Raw genomic sequence first — 22,990 nt, forward strand, 5'->3', positions numbered from 1 at the left:
AATACAAATAAACTACTGGAGTACTATAATACAAGAAATGAATACAATAAGTATATTATTACATATGAAGCAAAATTTTGAGAATTGTTTTTCTTGAAATTTTAAGAAATAATAATAAAATATAAAAATATAATAATAACTTTCCGTCACACTTTTTAAAACTAATACTCCATACATTAAGAAAATGTACTATTAAAATTTATTACTAGTGAATTCCCAATCAAATGAATCCCAAATTCCCAATCCATTTTTACGGAGTTCCAGTTTTGCTTCCTTTCTCCCTCCCAACACTCTCTCTTCTCTACTGCCCCAATTAATTCCTATCTCTCCCACAGCCTCGACTACTCCCCTATGTAAAATGGCGTACAGCACCGGCTAAGCCCCCGCTGGAGCGGGGGCTTGTCCTTAGCTGGACATAATATTGAGGTAATGTAAAATTGTTGCGATTAAAAATTAAAATAAATTGTCTGCAGTAATTTCAGAAACATGATGCAGTAATTTATTGAGTTTCATTCTCTAATATATGTGGGTATAAATTCGCATAAATTATTCAGATGTGACAAAATAATGGAGTACTATTTTTTAAGAGTACAACATAGGAGCGAGTCTAATAGAATTAATAGTACATTTTACATACTCACTCTAAACCAAAAAATATCAGATATTGATTATAAAATCAATACATGATTGACAAGCACACGTCTCAAATCGACACGTCTCACAACCAAAACAAACACATTGCTCGCAACCCTCACATTTTGTAGCTCTGGGACATCCTCTGTTCACTTTCCGAGATTCTCGCTCCTCACCAACACTGCAACTCAATCTAGTATAAACACAATACACAAATTAATTAATTAATTAATGTACACACGATATTTAATTTATATGATTAATTACGTACGTATGATTTGGCATGTCGGAACAAGTCCAATCTGGTTTGAAAAGAGCGTCATGATAGATCTTGCAATGGTCCTTGGTTAGCATACTAAACCTACGCTCTTTGTCACACTGGGAGCATCGTATGAACTCGTCACGATGGATGAGTTGGCGCACCCCCCTCACGAAAGTATGCTTGTTATGCTTCAACAAACATGTTCTCCATAGCCCTATTTTAGTCCCATCCTTGCCAAACACCCATATCTGCCTATCCCACTTCTCGTGCGCGTTTATTTTTCCGGCGTGCTTTGCAAACTCCGCCGGGAATACTCTAACTGCACACACCCTAGTTAGCAATTAGCTAGCTAGGACAGGGCAACACACATAAAAAAAATAGTTTGGGATTCCGCACATACAATATTCTAATTTGAAAATCTCTAATTTACCTTTATCGCAATCAGCACGACAAATGCAATCCACCTTAACTTTCCCATCACTGAAAACCCTAAGATTGCCTGTTGTGTCACCATATCTTGGATTGGTGCTGCCACATTCAATCTCTATAAATTGGGGTGTCACTTGCAACACTCCAAGGAAATTGCCTATTTCTTCTTCGGTAAACATGCTCTATATATTCAAGATTGTTGTTAATAAAATCAACCATAATAATATTGCACAACTACTTGACACAGAAAATAAATAAATTAAGGCAAAATACATACATGTATATATATTTGTGTGCGTGGAATTTAAATAGCAAATTTATAGTACTGTAATTAATACTATCTTTGTTCCGCCTTATTAGAGGCGTTTCATATTTTGCACTCGTTCAAACTCGTGCAGAAAATGAAACGCCTCTAATAAGGCGGAATGGAGGGAGTACATCGCCGTAGCTTTATAGTGAAGATTAACAAATTAAATACTCTAACTTGAAAAAATAAAAGAAATCAGTAAGGGGATCACACACAATATATAGGTGAAGATTAGAAAAAGGAAATTAATTTCGTCCATCGGAGTGCTACAACCTAAAGAAATTTAGGGTGAAGAAAAATAAAGTGGGAAAGAAAAACTAACCTTAAATTTTCAAAATGAATAGAATCGATGATTGAAGACTTACTGGTGCACCCGTTTATATATAACATCAATGCAGCGAATTTGTATCTCATTGTGGTTGACTTTTTCATAGGTGATACAAGTAATTAAACAATAGTGGAGTAATATTACATTCCAACGGGAAGATGTAATAAATGAATTGGAGTATAAGGATATTATAAAATAAACTAATAGTACTCCATTTGTTCTTGAAATAACGTCACAAGTTAAAGTTTCATTTAATTTTTTTTCATTTTAGGTTGTGAATCCCACAGTTTGCTAAAAAAGTGGGATCTAAACTTCAATAACTTTTTTCACTACTTTCTTTCACATTTTTTTAACTCATGCGGAGTCAAAATGAGACAATAAATCAAGAACAAAGGGAGTATAATTAAATTACCAATAATACTCATTGTAAAGGTTTCAAGAAGGCAAAATCTGTTTTGATTGGAAAGGTTAGCCCATCTTTTGTTCCAGTTAATGTTTGGGACTGAATTTGGTATGTGATACTCATTTCTCATGCTTTAGTAATTCGCATGCCATGCTTTCAATCTTGGAAATCACAGTATCAAGGTCATTTGAGGGTCCGTTTAGTAGATGTGTCTTAATTGCTTAATGTCAACAACTGCATGTGTTCTATTGTAGGTCGACTGTGATGAGCATAAGTGCCTTTGCAGCAAGTATAGGTTTCTGGGTATCCCACTATCCAATGGTTCCATAAAGGTTCCTTGGAACCAAAAAAGTGGGTTATACTCTTATCAAACAAAATTTCCTTCTTGTCTTTTTCCTTGAAGTGGAACATTAAGTATCTGGTAAAACATTTCTACAGCATGCCTAAATCTAATGGCCAAAAATTTCATTTAATAGGTATGAAGGTGCAAGGACTGCTGAAACCCTTGCTGAATTTGTTAACAGTGAAGGAGGTAAAGCATTTCTAGTTATGTCATATTTATCGTCCACAATTATCTGTGTAGGTTTATCATATTTTATTTCTGGTGGCCTAACTAATCTCGTTTTGAGCAACAAACCGTATGTGTATGCCAATCTTTCAGTTTTTGTGAAAGAACTTTATTCATGAAATCATGGATGAGAATTGGACAATGTAATGCTCTCTTTTTAGTGTTTCTACTTATTAACTTACTTGTAGCCCAGGTAAGTGATGATAATCAACCTTTTCTTTTGTCAGGTACCAATGTCAAGATTGCTTCCACCCCTTCAAATGTTGTGGTTCTGACTCCTGCTAACTTCCATGAGGTTGTACATGATGAGAAGAAGGGTGTTCCAGTTGAGTTCTATGCACCCTGGTAAGTGCACTTGAGTTGCTTTCTCTTGAACACTGTAATGTGATGTGAGATGTGGTTGTCCGTGCAATTTGAGTTATTTGATTGACCCTGAAAAAGCAGCTTGAGAAGGCTTCGTATTGTGACATATTTTCCAAATTGATTAGTATGCCCAATTTATACATCTAATTTGATGCTTTTTTCTTTTTTAGGTGTGGTCATTGCAAGAGCCTTGCTCCTATAAGTGCAGTAATGCCTAGTTAATTGCACTATCATGACTCTAGAAGAGTTTATTAAGATATTGATACCTATATCTATTGGACGTGTAGATCTATGAAAAGGTTGCAACAGCATTTTATCTGGAGGAAGATGTGGTCATCGCTATTCTTGATGCTGATGCACACAAAGATCTTGCTGAAAAGTAAGAGCAGAAAGCACAGTAGTTTACTTCATTAAAAACCTAGTTGTTTCTTATAAATTCTGGCCTGGAGCCATCAGTGGTATCTAGAAGTCCGCATTAGATTTCTGAGAATCCTGCACTTCCCTTTGGATGGTAATGTGGCATCGGTTTTCTTATGAAGTATCTTCTGCCTAGCAGGTATGGTATTAGCAGTTTTCCTACATTGAAGTTCTTCCCTAAGAACAACAAGGCTGATGAAGATTATGATGATGGGAGAGATTTAGAAGATTTTGTTACTTTCATTAATGAGAAGTGCGGAACTGATGTGAATACAGGAAGCGCCAAACCAATAGAAGGAACGAAGGCATCCAATGAACCACACCGGAGCTGGGGTCCGTTTCAAACATCAATATACCTATCAATATCGTGTCCAAATGGTCTTCTAAGACCACCATTGTCTTCATCGTCAAAAGAGCTTCGTGTGAGTACCTTACACGCCTCAATCGGAGCCCGGATGAGGAAGTGTTGATCGTTTTACAAAAGCCGCGCAGTCCATCAAGAAAAACGCACGACCACAGACAATTTGCCCGACTTAGGCCAGGAAAACGCCTGACCCGGGCGTTTTGTGCGAGTTGCATTTTTTAACTCTTTTTTTTCTCTCTCTTTTAGCACTTTTATCCTCTTGTATAAATACCCATGTCTAGGGTTTTTTCCATTTAGCTTTGAACTCATTTGTAAACAAACAAAGTCTCCAAATTGAGCATCCTTCTTCATCTTTGAAGATTTACCTTGTTGTTGCACTTAATCTATTGCCGGACTTAGATTAAATGTTACAGTATGCAACTAGTTCTTGTGTTGCTAGTTTTGTGGAGCCATTAGATTTTTGCTTTGGTGAAAGTTGTCTTGGGTTGTCTTCATTGTTTTGTAGAAGGTCCATAGGTTCCAAGCATCTATCTAAATCATAACACCTTCATAACACCTGACCCGGGCCTTAATCCGCAAACCCGGTCGAGCAGGATTAGTCGGATTCCGCCGAAGGTGGGTTCGGTATACCTGTGGTCAAACCAAAAAAAAATAAAAAAATCATAACACCTTCATCCTCTTCCTTTTCTACCATTTTTATTGTTTCATTTTTTGTTGGGTTTGTTTGGATTGTTGAAATATTTACAAGAGCAAGTTCGGGGCAAACATATGTATCTTGAATCATTAAGATTCACATTATTTGGTATCAAGAGCCATTGGTTCTTGTTCTTATAAGCAAAAGAAAATAAAAAGAAAAAAAAAGAGTTCAAAAATGCAACTAGCACCGGGTCGGGCGTTTTCCTTGACCAAGTCGGGCAAACTTTATGTGGTCGGGCGTTTTTTTTGTTGGACTGCGCGGCTTTTGTAAAACGACCATAACTTCCTCATCTGCGCTCCGATTGAGGCGTTTAAGGTACTCACGCGAAGCTCTTTTGACGATAAAGACAATGGTGGTCTTAGAATAGCATTTGGACACGATATTGATAGGTATATTGATGTTTGAAATGGACCCCAGCTCCGGTGTGGTTCATTGGATGCCTTCGTTCCTTCTATTGGTTTGGCGCTTCCCGGATTCACATCAGGAACAAGCCGAGATGCTAAAGGAAAACTGAGCTCCAAAGTCTGTAACTAAGTTTCTGATTTTGATCACGTGTACTTCTGTTTGTGTTACTGATCTACTTTATCTCCTCTATACGCTGGTATCATTGAGGAGCTTGGAAGCTTAGTGAACGAATTTTTGAGTGCAAAAGATGAGGAAAAAAAAAATTGTATTCATACGGTTAGAGGAAGAAGCTGGGAAGCTTAAGGGTTCAACTGCAAGGTTATCAGAGTGTAGTGATGTTAAAACATGCTTTTGTTCTAGATTGTTCATATTAAAACTTGGATGATTACTTTCTTCCCTCTTATTATCATTGTGTAGATATGGGAAGATCTATGTGAAAGCCGCTAAGAGCGAAATCCTACGATTGGAGCGCATAGTTTCCAAGGTACATCTCTGCTACATGCTTTTTTGCGACTGATTTTTCTTCTAATTCTCCATGATATACAGTTGGATGCTACTAGCACAGTTTATACTTCAATAGAACGAGTCACATAAATTTTGCCCATGCAGCACAAGCGTAGATTACTAACACTATGATTGTCTATCCTAGATCCATAGCTCCTAAAAGCTCTTAAACCCTCGAAAAGTCCCCACTCTCAATTAACAGTGTTGTTTTAAGGGAAGCTAATTGTAGTGTCTACTAAGTGGATCTAACTTGTCAACCTCCTCTCACGATTATGTACCAAGTTATATTAAATCATCATCGAATGTGTCACTCAAACATGAAGTATTATAGAACAACGTAGGGAATAAACGAAGTAAAAACAAAACGGATATTAAATAGAAAACCAATTGTATTGTAACATCCCAAAAATTACCCTAGACGGAATGTACTGTTTCATGTAAGAAATCGACGATCAGGACTTTTGGTGAATAGAATCGATATTAAAAAGTGTAACGACCCGCCATTCTAGGGTACAATAATAATGGCGATCGCTAACTAGGAGACTTAAATGCAACGAAGATCATAGGCTAGGGTCTCATTTAAAGGCAATTTACCAGAGCATTTAATGAACAATTAAGTAGAAGAAGAATAATGCCTTAGCAAAGGAATCCAACAAAAAGGCTATTGCAATAAATGCTTATCAAAGTTTCCAAAATAATTCCAATTGTTCCATATCCAAAATATTCCCACGAAATAAAAGAATTTAAACCCGACCAATAGATCACAAGTTTTCATAATATAGCGGAAGCAACCAAGAGAGAAGTGAAGCTATGTATGGAGACACAACGACACTTAAAGTTCCAACAGATCATGTTATTATTTCCTACTCAACACCGCCGCCCGCTCGTCACCCTCAACCTGCACATAAGGAAAACACATGCAGGGCTGAGTACTATAAGCATACTCAGTGGTCTCGTTGCCGAAAACAGTTTTATCACAAATATAGTTATCATGCCATTTTCAAGTGTCCATCGGGGTTTTTATCTTTAGAAAGACCCGAGGCACCACAATATATTCTTTATCAAATATCACGGTCGCGCAACCATTTTTCACATCGACATTTACCATATCCTCATTCTACATGACAAGGAATGCGGCCGCAATCCAGGTCACTAGACCGGCCAACCCGTACGCTGACACTCGGTCTAACATTGGTGTACACTAACCCAAGTAGAGTTTGCGGCTCTACAAGGATCCGAATTCGATTAAATCAATAGTGGCATAGCCACGAGGGATAGGCACGACAAAACAAATCAAGGCATGATAACACATATCTCATTCTCATCAATATCAGTTTAGGACAATATCCTTATTTTAAAAGAAAGCCCACCTCATCGGCTTAGCTCGAAAGTATTCTCTTCTCCTCGTTTATCACGCTGAGAGCGCGAAGTATCACCTTTAAATTAGGCGTATCATAAATCAGTTTCGAACATTGATTTCAAATCATGCATGTTCCCACGTTTCCCTTTTTCCCATCGATAAATCTTTAATATCATCATTCAAAAATCGAAGTACAATTATCATATCATTTTTATTCAAATAACAACTCCAAATTTATCCTCAAAATATGTCACGCATGAGTGTTTCACCACGCACATCACACGCACACACCGCACACATGCACGCACGCCGAGGCGTGCGCACACACACACACACGATCACGCGCACACACGTTTTCACACACACACTTATATGCATCCCATTCATCCATTAATTTCCCCTTTTCGCTCGATCTATATGCATGAAATCTCAAGAACACCGATTGATCGGTAGGAGAAGAAAAGATTAATAATAGAAGTACCTTTTCTTGCAAAAACAAACGGTAGAAACAAGTAGGATCTTGATTCTTCAACAAAATCTTGAATAACAGCTTCAATTCTTCTCCAAAAGATGAAGAATTAATGGAGAAAGTAGAAGAAAAAATTGAGAGAATGGGGAGATGGAGAGAGCGACGTGAAGTAGAGGGGGGGGGTTCTGATGCTAGGGTTTTGGGTTCTCACTCTTATTTATAGAGTGCAAGATATAATCCAATAATTAAATAAATAAAGATTTGGAAAGATATGGAGAGATTTGAATATATTAGTTGGCGTTAATTTGGTGGAGGAAAACAAGGAATTCGAAATTTAGGCTATTTAATTAGCCTATGATTTAAATTCAAATATTTCACGGAGTAGAATAATATATCATGGAGCAAAAAAATAATAAAATCCTCCCCAAATAATAGTAGTAGGCGATTTTTATGCCTCTCTCCCAAGGGATTTAATTTCACATCCTAATTTAATTAGGATATGGCAAGATCTTCTTAGATTTGGCAAGATATGGTAAGATATTCTAGCATATTTATATTTATTCATGGAAGAGAATAAATAAGGGATCAAATAATATAGTAAATAATTCCTTCTTCTCCAATATATGAGATTTTCGAAAATCTCAAGGGAATGGGGGTGGGTTTCGAAAATTCCCAAAGTGGAATTAAAGAATAATCGGACTTTGGATTTAATTTGGATAATTATCCCAAACAAATAATTAAATCCAAGAAAAATATGATTCCTTCTCCAAATAATAATAGGAGGGATCGAAAATTCCACATGATTAAATAATGCTCCTATTTAATTCTCACTCATCCCTTAGGAAAATAATTCACCACAATTATATTACTCCGCATCAATTATTCACCAAATCAATCATTTCTTCACTTTTACTTCATTTTCTCAACGCATTGACCCTTTCAACGGCCATGTCATATTTTCCACATCTTTGACTTTTCAATAGCCACGTCATATTTTCAACAAGTTGACTATTCAACTCAATCTCAACTCTCATACACAATTAGGTCACAAAGACATCATGTAATTAATCACTCGTCAATTAATCCACATGTCATAGCATTTAAGGCATTTAACGCAAAAATTTTATAACCCGAAAATTAGGGTTTGAAAAAGTGGGGCGTTACAAAAAGAGTAATAATTGAAAAATGTATTTGAAATAATTTTTATGAATCTAAAATATGATGTATTGTATGAATTTACGTTAGTATGTGAAATGGAGTAAATAGAAATTAGAATATCAATTATAGCTAATTAAAGAACTAAATATAGAAATAAACTAGTAGTAATTAGTTTAAACAAAACTAATCCTAGTTGCCTAAACCAAAAGTCCTGTTTATTTTCTATCAATTAGGCATGAGTTGGCTTCAATATTTAATTTAGTCTAGAAACTAAAGAAAATTCTAGAGAATGAGCTCTCAAGTGTATTACTCCCTCCGTCCCATAAAAGATGTCACACTTGTGGGATGACATGGGATTTTAGGAGGTTTTGTTTTGTGTGTTAAATGGAGAGAGAAAATATAATTTTTATATTCATGTGAGAGAGAACTTTTTTCAAAAAAGGAAATGTGACATCTTTTGTGGGACAAACTAAAAAGGAAAGTGTGACATCTTTTGTGGGACGGACGGACAAGTAAAAATTTAGTGGTCAATCCTCACCAAGGTGTCAATCCTATTTGGTATGCCCTACTAATAGAGATTTGACAAGTGGAAAATACATATAGTCATGTTTCCAACTAGATATATAAACAATGGAAACATTAAATTATATGGAAAGTTTATTCAGATTCCATGTATAATAAATACACTACATATTAAAAAAATATTCATTATTCTATTTATTTAAATAATTAATCATCATCACAATTATTTTAAAGTCATTTTATACGTAAATATACAAAAATGGTAGCTTTATATTATAACATTATTTGTTTTATTTTATTATGAAACCATGGTGAGATTTCATGAATTAACTATTATCAATTAACTTTGATAAGATTAAATTTTTTAATTGGGGATCACTATCACTTTTATTATAGTAGTTTTAGTTTTTTATAATTTTAAATGTAAGTGTTATTTATGGAATTTTTTGATTGCATATTGAAAAGGATAAAATGTAATAGTATTAATTTTTAGATCATCTTATTATTATTTAACTATTTTTATAATTTAACATCGCACTCGTATATAATATTCATACAATCAATGTGCAATGAAAATATTAAACAAAAATTACATTATATAATTAGTCATATAATTAATTTAATTTATACACTTCATAATTCTTTATATTTTAATTTAATTTATAAATATTTAACGCTAATAAACTTGCAGTTATAATTACATGTTTTATTTATCTAAACTTTTGTACGTATAAATAAAGAGAAAAAAAAGTAATCACCTAAAATCTAAAATGATAACGTTATCGTTTTATGTATTTATGTTAACACTACTATATATTTCAATATTTAATCAATTTTCATTAGTATTGTCTAGGTCATCTTAAACATAATAGTTAATACATAAAATATCTCCATGGTTTCATAATAAAATAAAATAAATAATGTTTTAATATAAAACTACCATTTTTGTATGTTTACGTATAAAATGACTTTACAATAATTGTGATGATGATTAATTATTTAAATAAATAAAATAATGAATATCTCTTTCATATATAGTGTATTTATTTTATATGAATCTAAAGAAACTTTCCATATAATTTAATATTTTCATTGTTTATATATCTAGTTGGAAGTATGACTATATGTATTTTCCACTTGTCAAATATCTATTAGTAGGGTATACCAAATAGGATTAACACCTTAGGGAGGATTGACCACTATCAGGACGGAGGGAGTACTAAAATATTGCCAAGTGTTTAATTAAGTACCACATATATATCGTGGAAGCTAGTTTACATATATAAAAGGAAAAGAAAATATCTTTGAGGTAGCTTGGCATTTTGGGAGAAGAAAGGAACCGACCACTTCAAGAAGAAGAGGAATAAGCTGTTATTTATTTTAAATTGCAAATTCTTGCCGAATAATCGAAGAAAAATGTGAAATCGGGGGTTTTGAGGTAACTCTCCCCATCTATGTTATTTTTGAAGCATATATATATTGGCATATCATAGAGTTTGGTTGAGCTTGGATTCGGTCCTCATGATTGGGTGTCTAAAGAGTGATGTAATCTTTGATTTATTGATTAATAGGTGATCATGAGATGTTAATAAGCATGACTTGAAGTTAAATATCCCAACTCTGTAAATTAGAGATGGCCGAATGATGAAGGGTGTGTTGGTTTTAGGGAGTTACAAGAGATAATCGGGCGTAATACAACCCAAGAAGGAATACAGAAAAGAACTGAACGAAAATTACAAATGGAAATTGAAACTACAAACTGTAGAACATGAAATAACCGAGTCGAGGAGGCCTCTTTCCGCAAGACGAGATACGCCCCGGTAGTGCTCTTCGGATTGACGTTTCATCCCCAAAGATAAAACGGCTGCGTCTTCTGGTGAAGCAGACCGCTATCAAGCAAAGCTCCGGCGAACTTGGATGGAGGAGAGGGCAGAGCTTCGACAGAAGAACAATGCAGAGAGAGAGAGCTTATGATGCAGAATGTTTTCTAGTGTTTGATGTGTGTAGAATGCATGGAATGGCTAGCCAATTTATAGGCTCGGTCCACTGCAGGGGGTCAACGGCCATAATGGCCGTCATTAATGCTAGACCGTAACGGTCGTCGATTACGAGCTGTAACGTTCGGGCGTTACGAGCCATTACACGCTCTGAGCTAGAGAGGCTGAGTCTAGAAGCTTCTAGATTCATTCACGACGTGGACTATCACGTGTCGGCCACGTTGGCTTACCGCGTCATACCGACGAGGTGGCATCCCGCTTGGCTCGCTGACGTGGAAACGGTGGTGGTCTAAAAAGAACTAGACCCACTAGACTTGGGCCAAGCCCGCAACTAGGCCCAAGCACCAAGCCCAAAGACCAATTGCCAAGATCCAAGGACAAGGACACGGGCACGAGCACGGGCTCGGGGCGGGGCGGGCGGCGCGCGCGTGTGGGCTCTTACCGCCCATCTTAGTCCACTATAATTATTACATGTAATAATCCTTCTTATTAAATACTAGTTTAATAAGGTTGTAACTTCTAATGTGGGATAATTAACTCTCTTAATTATTCCCTAAGCTTCTCTCATAGCTCATTAAGTTTGCAATTTTGCACAACTTTAATCCATTATTTCTCACTCACCGGGAATCGGATTTGAGAAAATAAATATACCACGGTCATCTACTCCGAACGTAGATCGACACTATATTATTTAATTTCACAAAATTAAATATCTCGTTGAAATTATAATTGGTCAAAGTCCGTTGACCGGGCATAGATTCCAACAGGGTGGTGGTTACTGCTATGGGTTTTATTTGATGAATTCAAAGTTGGAAATTGATACTAGATTGGAAAATAAGTCAAAGTAATTTTAGTAGAATATACAACAGTTATTTGGTTTGGTTTGTAATATTAGGAGTAAATGCCAAAATTGGTCCTAAATATATGGTTATTTTATGTTTTTAGTCTTAAACATTATCTTTTGGATTTTTTGGTCCTGAACAAATGGAAATTTGATCATTTTTGTCCTGTACTAACTATTCCGTTAAAAACTAACGGTCAACGCCGATTTTGACCAAATTAAATTTTTAATTCTTTTTTTAATTCTGTTGCATAAAATTTCTCTCCCCTTCTTCCATCGGAAGCTCCATTTTCGTTCGTTAAAGATGATCCTGGACATTGCTGTAGCTTGGCCTTTTTTTATGTCACAAAACAAAATTCCGTTTTTTGTTCAAATATGGAGAGCTGTAGCTTTATATATGGCGTATCCAATTTCTACTCATCACTCTCCCCTTCCTCTCCAATGCCTTTTCTCTCCATCGCCCACAACAATGCCGCACCAGAAAACTGGGGCTTCACCTCCTATGATCATCTCATCGATCTCAGCGCCGCTGTTGAATCCGACGATCAGGACTCCTCCGACATGCATTCCCACGGCAGCGGCAAGGCCAAGCTCTGCGCCAGAGGCCATTGGCGCCCCGCGGAAGACACCAAACCGAAGGAGCTCGTCGCCCTCTACGGCCCCCAAAATTGGAATCTCATCGCCGAGAAATTGGACGGAAGATCCGGTAAATTAATCAATTCTTTTATAACAAGTATAGCATTAAAATTAAATTCAAAATTAATTGAATTTTTGTATTGTGATTTGGAAAAGGGAAAAGCTGCAGGCTGCGGTGGTTCAACCAGCTGGACCCGAGGATAAACCGGCGGGCGTTCACGGAGGAGGAGGAGGAGGGGCTGATGGCGGCGCACAGAATGTACGGAAACAAATGGTGATGATTGCACGCTTGTTTCCTCTAGAGAGAAACAATTTGGGGCTATTTTTTAATTCTTTTGGGGTTAGTTTCATTATTTGGAATTGGATCTGTTTTGAAATAAGACTAAAGGTCCTTTTTGGTCCTTAACATATGGAGATTTTTTTATTTTGGTCCAAAATCTTATCTTTTGAATTATTTGGTCCCTCACAAATAAAAACGGGTCACATTTAGTCCGAACTGGATGAAAATGGTTAAATTTAACGGTCAATGAATTTTAATTGAATTTTGACCGGATTAAGTTAATAATTAAGTTAATATTAAGTTAAGAATTACACCGGCCGGTCCCCTCTCCTCTGCCGTCGGAGCCGGTCCTCTCCTCTCCGCCGCCGGAGCCGGTCCCCTCACCTCCGCCACCATCTCCGCTGCCGCCATACAGTGTCAACCACCAGCTCAATCTCCCTCCTCTTCCAGCAAAATTAACAGAGTAACAAACAATAATTAGTAGTAGGAAATGGAGAGAGAAAAGAGAGAGAGAGAGAGCCCATTTCCGCAAAAACACCAGCGAGCTCTTCATCTGCCTCTCCTCTTCCTCCTCCATGAAACTCTCCGAATCAATCCTCAGCCCCGGCCACCGCCTCCGCCCTAACAAGGCCTCCCCTTTCCTCCCCAAGAAACGCCTCGACAACCCCGAGCCCTCTCCCCCAAAGTAACCTACATCGGCCAAGTCAGAGTCAAATCCAAGAATAAGAAGAAGAAGAAGACCAACCGCAGCCTCTCCAGCCGAAGGGCCGAGGTCGTTTTCAGGAAAATCGAGGTGGCGCAGGGATGGGTCATTTGCCGGTGTCGATCTACGACGCGCTGCGGACGTGCTTCGCGGTGGAAGGGAAGAAGAGAGAGATGAGCTGGTGGTTGATACCGTATGGAGACGGCGGAGATGGTGGCGGAGGAGAGGGGACCGGCTCCGACGGTAGAGGGGAGAGGACCGGCTCCGGCGGCGGAGGAGAGGGGACCGTCCGGTGTAATACTTAACTTAATATAAATTTAATATTAACTTAATTCTTAACTTAATTATTAACTTAATCTGGTCAAAATTAAATTAATATTCGTTGAACGTTAAATTTAACCATTTCCATCCAGTTCGGACTAAACGTGGCCCGTTTTTATTTGTGAGGGACCAAATAATTCAAAAGATAAGGTTTTGGACCAAAATCAAAAAATCTCCATATGTTAAGGACCAAAAAGGACCTTTAGTCTTGAAATAATCCTCCTTTTCGCTTTCTAGAGAGAGTAGGTTTTTGGCGGCAATCGGTTTTATGAGAAAGAGTCGATCGCTCCATAGGGTTCGAGAGGAAGAGGAAGGAAGAAGATGAAAGATGAATCCTAAACATATTATTTAATTCTAATTTTAAAAGAATATTTATAAAAAAATTAGGAAATTAATATGGAGTAAAAAATTAGAATTAAAAGTTTAATTTCGTCAAAATCGGGATTAAATCCGTTGACCGTTAGTTTTTAACGGAAATGTTGACGGAGGACAAAAATGATCAAATTTCCATATGTTCAGGACCAAAAAATCCAAAAGTTAATTTTTAGGACTAAAAACGTAAAATGACCATATGTTCAGGACCAATTTTAGTCTTTACACTAATATTAATTAGAACAATGAAGTCTAAGGATTCTTGGTTGATGATTGAATATAATAGTGACTGATGAATAAACCTAGTGATTATATGGATGGATTAAGCATGGAAATGAGACTAAAATTGATGATTGAAGCATAATCTAGTATTTGATAAAATGATCGAGATTAAGGGGAAACTGAGTTGTGAGGTTAGTGAGTTTATTTAGATGACTTGATCATGAAAATATGATTTAGAATGAATATTGATGTTAATGTAAATTATTGAGAATTTACTAAATAAGATTGGTTTTGATAAAATGTTAATTAAATGATATGAAAAGGTATGGATTGATATATGTTATGGTATACAGAATATGTATAATTAATCTTAGAATTTATTATAGTCAAGTGGTATTAGACTGAATTTAAAATATACGTGGAAATAAGTTGTGAATGGTACTATGTGAATAGTACTAGTTTCTTCAAAGAGGGGAAAAAGATTGGATAAATAGGGTTAAAGTGTTAATGCATACTTAAGGATGGATGATAATGGGGTATAAAGAGAGTTATCTATTATTGATAATTAGAAAGGTAGAATCTGAAGTTGAAGATTATGAAAAAAATGAGACAAAGTAGAGAAATAAAGTTATAATAGAGTTTATAGAATTAATGAATGGTCATGAGATTAATATGAGTTGCATGTGATTAGTAAATAAAGGGAGAGGCTTCTCAGCGGTGGTCGGAAGGGAAGAAAAGGATCGAAAGAGAAAAAGGGTGTGAAATGACTGGAACGTAAATATGATAAAAGAGCTTATACTCGTAAGCATGCCAGGTAGCATGCTCAGCACTTAAGGCGTTATTCTCTTATGTGTTTTTATGTGATAATTAAATGTCCTTATGAGATTATATATGTGACTTGTGAACTCGATGAATTATGATTAATTATAGAATAAGAGACGTATGAGGTAAACTATGAGAATGAGATGAATTATAGAATGATTTGGAAATGAAATATGGAAAGGGAAGAATATGAGTTTATGTCATGTCCCTACTTGGTTGACTACTTTGGGTCATAAGGTGTCATATTCTCTAATAGGTCTTACTTCCTTAATTGAGTCTAAGTGATTGCATGCATAATGTTGTGTGCTAATCAATGATACGATCTCTTATCTGTATACGTCTTTTATGATGTGAATTTTGGATATATGAGGATATGGAGAGAGTTGGAATTTAATCTGTTCATTCGATACGATATGGCCTGACAAAGTTGCTGATGTGTTATGTTGAAATTATTGGGAATAAGTATAGGAAATGAGAAGAGTATATTTGACTGTGTTTATGCCCCGTGCTTGTGTATTCTGTGGGTACAATTGGCATGCCATAGGACAACATTGCTGCATTATCTGTGATCACTCGTCTTGTGGATAACCGAAGCGAGGATCGTCTGTTATCTGTCATCTGATCTGTCTGATCTCTGTCATCTCTGAAATACACCCTCATGGATGATCTGATTATCTGTGTATGCGGAGTCCTCTCGAGGACAAAATCCGCTTAGCATCTGATTCTGATTCTGATCTGGTTCGCGTACCCTAGTCTATCACTAAGCACTAAATGGGGCTATATATGTCTGGATATGTGAAAATATGATTGAACTGTATATGTGCTATATGTGCTAGTATGTGATGTGTGTTGGTATATGCTTATCATGTGGAATACTGGATACTATGTAAATGTAGATACCTATTGATATGTTCTGCGATTGATATCGTCTATTGCTGGATTTTGGGAACATGTTGGTTATAAGGGAGATGTTGCCTGCTAAAAAATGAATAAGACATTAATAATATGATAGTTGTGGTAATAATTGGTAAAAAAAAACAATAATAAGAATTTTTAGAATTTTAAGTTGTATGATTTTGCTTTAAGAGAATTCTTGGCTAAAGTGTTGAGTATTCTACAGGATAGTCGGCACTGGAGAGTACCAGTTGATGTTTCTTCATGTCTGTCTCGGCGTTGTATCCTTGGCGGGTCACTTAGCTATATAGTGATAGATCTTTCGAATTGTTAGTTGCGGCATGTTAATACTAAATTTTGTACTCCCTCCGTCCCATAAAAGTTGAGTCGTATTCCTTTTTAGTCCGTCTCATAAAAGTTGAGTCATTTCCTTTTTTAACAAAAGACAAAACATCCAATCATTCTTACTTTATTCCATCATTTACTTTACTCTCTCTTATCTTTCCTACTTTTTTCATCTCTCCTATTTATTTAATATAAATTCTTAATCTCCGTGCCCAAAAGTTTTGTCTCAACTTTTATGGGACGGAGGGAGTACTAAGTTATTTCCGCTATAATTGTAAATATTAAATAATGATCTAAATATTTGGTTTTGAATGGTTCAGAAAATGAAAATATTAAATTTTTCATACTTGACGGGTGGCATTACATATTCGGCCTGCAGACGCCTGGTAGGGGGTGTTACAAGTATAACCAAAGTCGTTACTAACACATCCCTAGCATCCTATGAATTTAGTTACACATAATTGAATAATCTAAAAACATAGAATGAAGAGAAAACAAAGTCAATATAAGAACTAAAGCTATAAAACTCAAAGGTAGAATCCTTGTAGCCTTGATCTTCTCTTGATTCTTTCTTCAACCTCTTGCACAATGAAGAACTCTCAAATTGTTGCTCTAGAATTATATGGCAAAAAGAAGATCCTTAATGAAGAGGTTTGAGGGGTATTTATAGAGGAAATTTCGAGTAGTAGAAAATAAGGTAAAAGATGACTAAGTTTGGTAAATCTTGGAGAGAAAGTAGGTCAATTCTGTGCGCCGCGTTTTCGCAGCGGGCCGCTGCACCTTGGCCAGTGGTCACTGCGCGTTGATACGTAGCCTCTGCCTTTTGGATAGCGGTTGCTACACTGTGTTGCAGCGGTCGCTGCGAATAATCCCGTAGTTTCGGAAACTCTTGGAGTGGTCGATGCGCACTCCCAGTGGTCGTTGGGTGTCTTCTTTATTTCAACACAACTTTCCCTCGAGCGGACCACTACTTGTGCAGCGGTCATTGGGTTCCATCGGTCGTTGTATGTCTTGCAGCGGACCGTTGGGCGTCTCGAATGCTCTAGATTTTCAACTTCGATTTTTTGCTGGTTTTTTAGATTCAAATATGCACATTTCTCACAAAACACGTAAAAATACCAAATGGATAAAAAAAATGCAAAAAATGGACATGAATTGTGATTTTGACTTTAAAAATGGACCAAATAAAGGCCTTAAAATAGTGCAAAATCCGACAGTATCAGCGCACACACGACACACACGCAGCCCCCACACATAACACAATACCGTCACAGACACACACACAAACGCACACTTAGGGCTGGCAATTTTTGACACGACACGAACCAGCACAAAATTAATGAGTTTGGGTTAGAGCTTATTGGATTCGTATCCTTATTGGGTCGACCCGTTAAGGACACGAAAATATCGTGTCGTGTTCGTGTCGGATTCGTGTTATCCGTTAACAATGTTCGTGTCGGGTTCGTGTTATCCATTAATAAATAATATTTCAATATTATTAATTCTTATTATTTTTATTTTTTAATACTTATTAAATTGGTTCTCATAGTCTCATACGGTCATATCTCATTTAAATCATTTAAATATTTAATCACTTTCCAATATGTGTTGTTATCGTGTCGTGTTGACCCAAAGTGGTTCGTGTCGTTAATGGATTTGTGTTGTGTTCGTGTTTAAGGGTAGCGGGTCGTGTTCGTATTCGTGTTTGGGGTTTTCTTAACGGGCCGTGTTCGTGTTTGTTGTTATCGTGTTCGTGTCGTTATCGTGTCGACACGATAACGACCTGACACGCACGATTTGCCACCCTACGCACACTACATAATTTTTTTGAATCAATTTCTTATCAATTACTCCCTCTATCCCGCTTTAGGAGTCCCGGTTGGGATAAACTAATAAAAAATGTCTACAAAGTAAGTAAACAAGTGTTAAAAGTGGGTTCCAACATCCACTACAACATTTATTTTTTACACACTCAATTAAAAGTGGGTTCCAACATCCACTACCATATTTATTTGTTACACGCTCAAGCACTTTCTTAAAACATGTGCTCGACTCAACCGTGACTCCTAAAGCGGGACAGAGGGAGTATCATTTTACCGAACAAAGGATTTGTAAATTGAATTATAATTCAATTCTTTTCAAATTCAATTTCGTGGAATTCTAGTTCCAATTCAATTCCAATTCCGTGTACCGAATGGACCCTAAGATTGAAATATCCCAAAAAGAATAAGTCTCGGTGAAACAAGGACACATAAATAATAGTAATCGGATATTTTTTTCAATATATATTTTTAATTAATGAAAAAGGCTCGAGCCGGTAAAAAGCGAGCAAAGGTTCAAGACAATCGGTCAAAAGCTACACCACAAATGATCAAAACAGAAAAAATAGCAACCTAACACCATCCCAACCTAACGAAAGATAAAGAAGAGTCAACACCAGCCAACAACAAAGCCTAAGAAACATGTGCAACAACAAACACACAGACAAAATTCAAAATGCAAGGTTGAGAATCGGCGGCACAAACCAACTGTTACACATCTTCACCTCAAAAGTTGTTCACTTGATCGCTCAACAGTCCCATTGCAAAGGAAGTTTGGACACCCACTTCTATTTCACTTTGTAAATGCCAAGTATTCTCTTTTCGGTCTCCCAATTCGACTAAAATCTTTGAAAGTTATTTTATTTCATATATGTGGTGGTAAATAAGTTTGCATTTACTATAGAAAAACTAATGTCTTTTCCTTCGCCCCAAGTATTTCGTCTTGTGATTTTAATCAACTTTCTTAACCTTAATTTATTATATTATTCATATTTGTCCCATAAAAATAGATATTCTTTCTATAGTAACTTATTTTTTAGAATGAGACAACAATATTACAATCACTTTTTCTTTCTATATTTCTTATACTTTAACAAGTGTGCATGAAAATGTTATACCAAAAATGTTTATTTTTATGATATTGTAAAAATATCACTCCAGTAGACTACTACTTTTTTTAATGTATTTCCTTCGTCTACCAATAAACGTCATATTTTACCGTTTTTGTCCGTCCATCAATAAACTTCTCATTTGATGTTTACTACTCCCTCCGTCTCATAATAGATATCACATTTTCCTTTTTAGTTTGTCATGTAAAAGATGTCACATTTCCGTTTTTGGAAAAGTTTTTTCTCATATTAATATAAATATACTATTTTGTCTCTCCACTCAACACACAAAATAACATCTCCTAAAATCTCGTGTCATTACCCAAGTGTGCCATCTAATTATGGGACGAAGAGAGTCCTACTTTTGGTAATAGACCTTGCATTTCACTAACTTTAAATTACCTACATATAATTATAAAAACTAATATACTCCATAAAAGTAGGATCGATATTCCACTAACCGTTTCAACCAACTATGTAGTACTACATTTCTTAAAAATCGTGTCAGGTCAAAATCCTCATGTATTGGTGGACTAAGAAAGTACTTTTGCCCGCAGTGGCAGCGCAGTTCCGGAGGGATCGGTTCCCACTACTGTCGTGCAGTTGCAACATCTCTCAAGCAAAGTATAAGGCCTTAAGAGGTGGACTTCTAGCAGTGGATTAACAACCCGCCCTTTTAACAGGCCACTGCGTACCTGATTGAACACTCTTCATGGCCCTTCGGATTGGGTTTCAACCCTTTTTATGCAATGAGGTATAGAGTACTTCTTTTACATGTTTATAAACAGTACTCCCTCCATTCCAAAATGAAAAATATTTTTTTTTTATTGGAGGGAGGAAGTATTTGGGATGGAGGGAGTATTTCATTTTAAGACACGACGTAATAGTAGTTATAGTTGCTAGTACTTGTCATGACATAATAAAACTGTACCATTTAAATCAAAAAAATGTGGAAGGCGATATTATCGATCAAAATCCACAATAGTCTAGATTTTCTGTACTATTGGTCTTGGATCACGATTTAGAGATGGCAATGTATCACCTGTTCATTTTTATGAACATAATACCTCTTTAAAAGAAAAAAAACCAACATAACGAAAGATAGCAAAGTAGAATAAGTAGTATCCAAAGTTAAAAGGAGAGAATTAAGTTTATTACGCATCAGCCAAAAAGCTTTAGTCTTGAAAGTTGAGCAGCAGTTACCAAACTAACATGCAATCAATCTACCCTCCAAATAAAATCCTAACTCCCTCCCCCCCCCCCCCACCTAACTTTACATAATGGCATGAATAGTATTACAACCAGAGGAAAAGGGAGGATGGTGGCACAACACCTTTGCTGAAACCACCTAGTCTTACGCACGGGCGGTGCGCTTGGCTACTCCTTTGTGTTGCTCCCGGTGCCGCAACCCATCTTGCTCACCGCCAGGATAGCTGCTCTCGTTTATCATATCCACCAGATCATCACCGAACAAGTCCACAAATGTCTTCTGCAAATCCTCTAAGCTCTCCTCCTTCTTCACACCATAATATAATTACCCATTCAAAATGTGTTCTTTTCAATGTTTGAATGACTGGTGTTTCAATGTTTTAGTGAATATACTAATACTCTAATGAAATGAAATGTTAATCTCATACCTCAGCCCCAACATTCTGCTCCATCATGTTCACCAGATCATGGAGGAAATCACCCATCCCCTGTTTTCAACAAAAGTTCAGATTGGCACCACATTATTCCCCAACTGCAATTATAATGTTTACAAAAAGAATAGTTTTACATTTGCATTAAAGACTAAGAATTTGATATCTGAAAAGATGATTCTGTAATCTAATTTAAGACCAAGTTTGAATTCTATAAATGAAAATAAAACAAAATTAATCATACAACTCTGGCATTCTTTTAGTAGTAATTTGTTTGAACTCAAATTCATCTACGCAAATTCAAAATAGAGCCAGGTATACCTTTACTTATGATTTCTTTTAATGATAACAAATCAAACAAACAGAAAAAAAAAATACCATGAGGCAAGCTTATGGAGTATGAGACATCATTCATATTCCTCGCAAAATTTCCTAGTCCACTTCTGCTAAGCTAACCATGTCATCAAACATTTGTGAAGAAGATACACAGGTACCCCACACATACAATTCACAACATGAAACCAGACAAAAAGAGAAATTTATACGAAAATCAATGATCAAATTAAAATCAACCACTCATTCAGTCATGATTCATCCACCAAAAATGAACAAAGGGAACAAATCTCTATCAAATCTCAAATAATATTAATTTTTTTTTAAGTGGAGGTGGTGTGTAAGGCATAGCGGAAAATGCGGACGCACCTCGTCTTCCTCGAGCAGATCGAGAAATCCCGCATCGTACATTGACCTCTTCCCCTTATCAGACAATACTGGACCCCCATATTCAATCATTTATTTCACACAAACAGAAAAATTCTTAGACAAATTCGGAAATACTGTGTGTGTAAACATAGCGCGATTCTAAAATTTACCAGCATAGGCTTCTTGTATTTTCTGGAAGCGGCGCTTTGCTTCTCCCGCGGCGGATGGATTCTTCGCCCACCGGTCCGGATGCCATTTCTGGATAGAGAAGAGAGAGAATCTGAATTATAAGAATTCCAAAATTGAAATAGAGAAAATTGGTAGAAGAAATTACGAGTGCGAGCTTGCGGTAGGCGGAGCGGATATCGGAGAAGGAGGCATCATTGCGAACGCCGAGAACGGTGTAGAAGCAATAAGCGCCGGCTGCGGATCCTCCTTCCCGATCCATACCAGAAATTGATTAGCTTCAACTTTCCGATTAATTTGATCTTCGTCAGAAGATTAGTGGGAGAGCATTTAGTGACGGCGGCGAACTCTAGAGCATCGACCGGAATAGGGGGAAACGACGCAGCGAATATTTCATTATAAAGAGGGGTGCAAGTACAACCGGAGATGAAAAATATCTTCTTCTGCGGAGATTAAAAAAAAAGGGTGAGAAGTCAAGCAAGTGCGAAGGTTCGAGAAGAGAAGATATTTTCTGGGAAGCGCTTGGATTTGGGTCTGGGATTTGGTGGAATTACTAGCGTTGCCACTGGATTATTAATGCTCCCTCCGTTCCGTGTAATTTGTCACTATTTAATCAGATTCAATTTTAAAAAATATAATAGAAAATGGATTTAAAAAGTTAGTGATACGAAAGTCTTATTTATATATATTAATTTTATAATAAAATATAAGTGAAATAAGTTAGTGAAATGTAGGAATTGAAGAAAATGAAAATAAGTGACAAATTTTCAAGTACATAAGGAGTACTACAATAAGGTTAATACTTACTCTCTCCGTCCCATAAAAGTTGAGACAAAACTTTTGGATATGGAGGTTAAGAATTTATATTAAATAAATAGAAAGATGAAAAAGGTAAGAAAGATAAGAGAGAG

General features: G+C 36.3%; 3 protein-coding genes and 1 pseudogene across 6 annotated transcripts; 2 read left to right on the forward strand and 2 right to left on the reverse strand.

The window, feature by feature from the left end:
• Positions 1–879: 879 nt before the first annotated feature.
• On the reverse strand, positions 880–1,503 carry LOC125206227 (protein ULTRAPETALA 2-like). Its single transcript, XM_048105513.1, has 2 exons — positions 1,326–1,503; positions 880–1,214 (listed from the first exon to the last, which is right to left on the reverse strand). Exons 1-2 carry the CDS (start codon positions 1,501–1,503, stop codon positions 880–882), a joined length of 513 nt encoding a protein of 170 aa, XP_047961470.1.
• A 477-nt stretch (positions 1,504–1,980) lies between these two features.
• LOC125206228 lies at positions 1,981–6,028 on the forward strand (annotated as a pseudogene).
• Positions 6,029–11,844: 5,816 nt separating this feature from the next.
• On the forward strand, positions 11,845–13,105 carry LOC125205016 (transcription factor CSA-like). Its single transcript, XM_048103806.1, has 2 exons — positions 11,845–12,733; positions 12,820–13,105. Exons 1-2 carry the CDS (start codon positions 12,403–12,405, stop codon positions 12,939–12,941), a joined length of 453 nt encoding a protein of 150 aa, XP_047959763.1. The 5' UTR covers positions 11,845–12,402; the 3' UTR covers positions 12,942–13,105.
• A 7,577-nt stretch (positions 13,106–20,682) lies between these two features.
• On the reverse strand, positions 20,683–22,528 carry LOC125203141 (dnaJ homolog subfamily B member 6). 4 transcript variants are annotated; one of them, XM_048101435.1, is made up of 6 exons: positions 22,228–22,528; positions 22,064–22,151; positions 21,894–21,961; positions 21,570–21,642; positions 21,189–21,248; positions 20,898–21,064 (listed from the first exon to the last, which is right to left on the reverse strand). In XM_048101435.1, exons 1-5 carry the CDS (start codon positions 22,339–22,341, stop codon positions 21,238–21,240), a joined length of 354 nt encoding a protein of 117 aa, XP_047957392.1. In that variant the 5' UTR covers positions 22,342–22,528; the 3' UTR covers positions 20,898–21,064; positions 21,189–21,237. The 4 variants fall into 4 exon arrangements, with proteins under 4 accessions (XP_047957390.1, XP_047957389.1, XP_047957392.1 ...); XM_048101434.1 differs by having other exon boundaries at positions 20,898–21,067; XM_048101433.1 differs by lacking the exon at positions 21,570–21,642 and having other exon boundaries at positions 20,683–21,064; positions 22,228–22,521.
• Between the last annotated feature and the right edge of the window lie 462 nt (positions 22,529–22,990).

This window comes from Salvia hispanica, chromosome 2, assembly GCF_023119035.1.
Source record: "Salvia hispanica cultivar TCC Black 2014 chromosome 2, UniMelb_Shisp_WGS_1.0, whole genome shotgun sequence".
In the NCBI taxonomy this organism is placed as follows: domain Eukaryota; kingdom Viridiplantae; phylum Streptophyta; class Magnoliopsida; order Lamiales; family Lamiaceae; genus Salvia; species Salvia hispanica.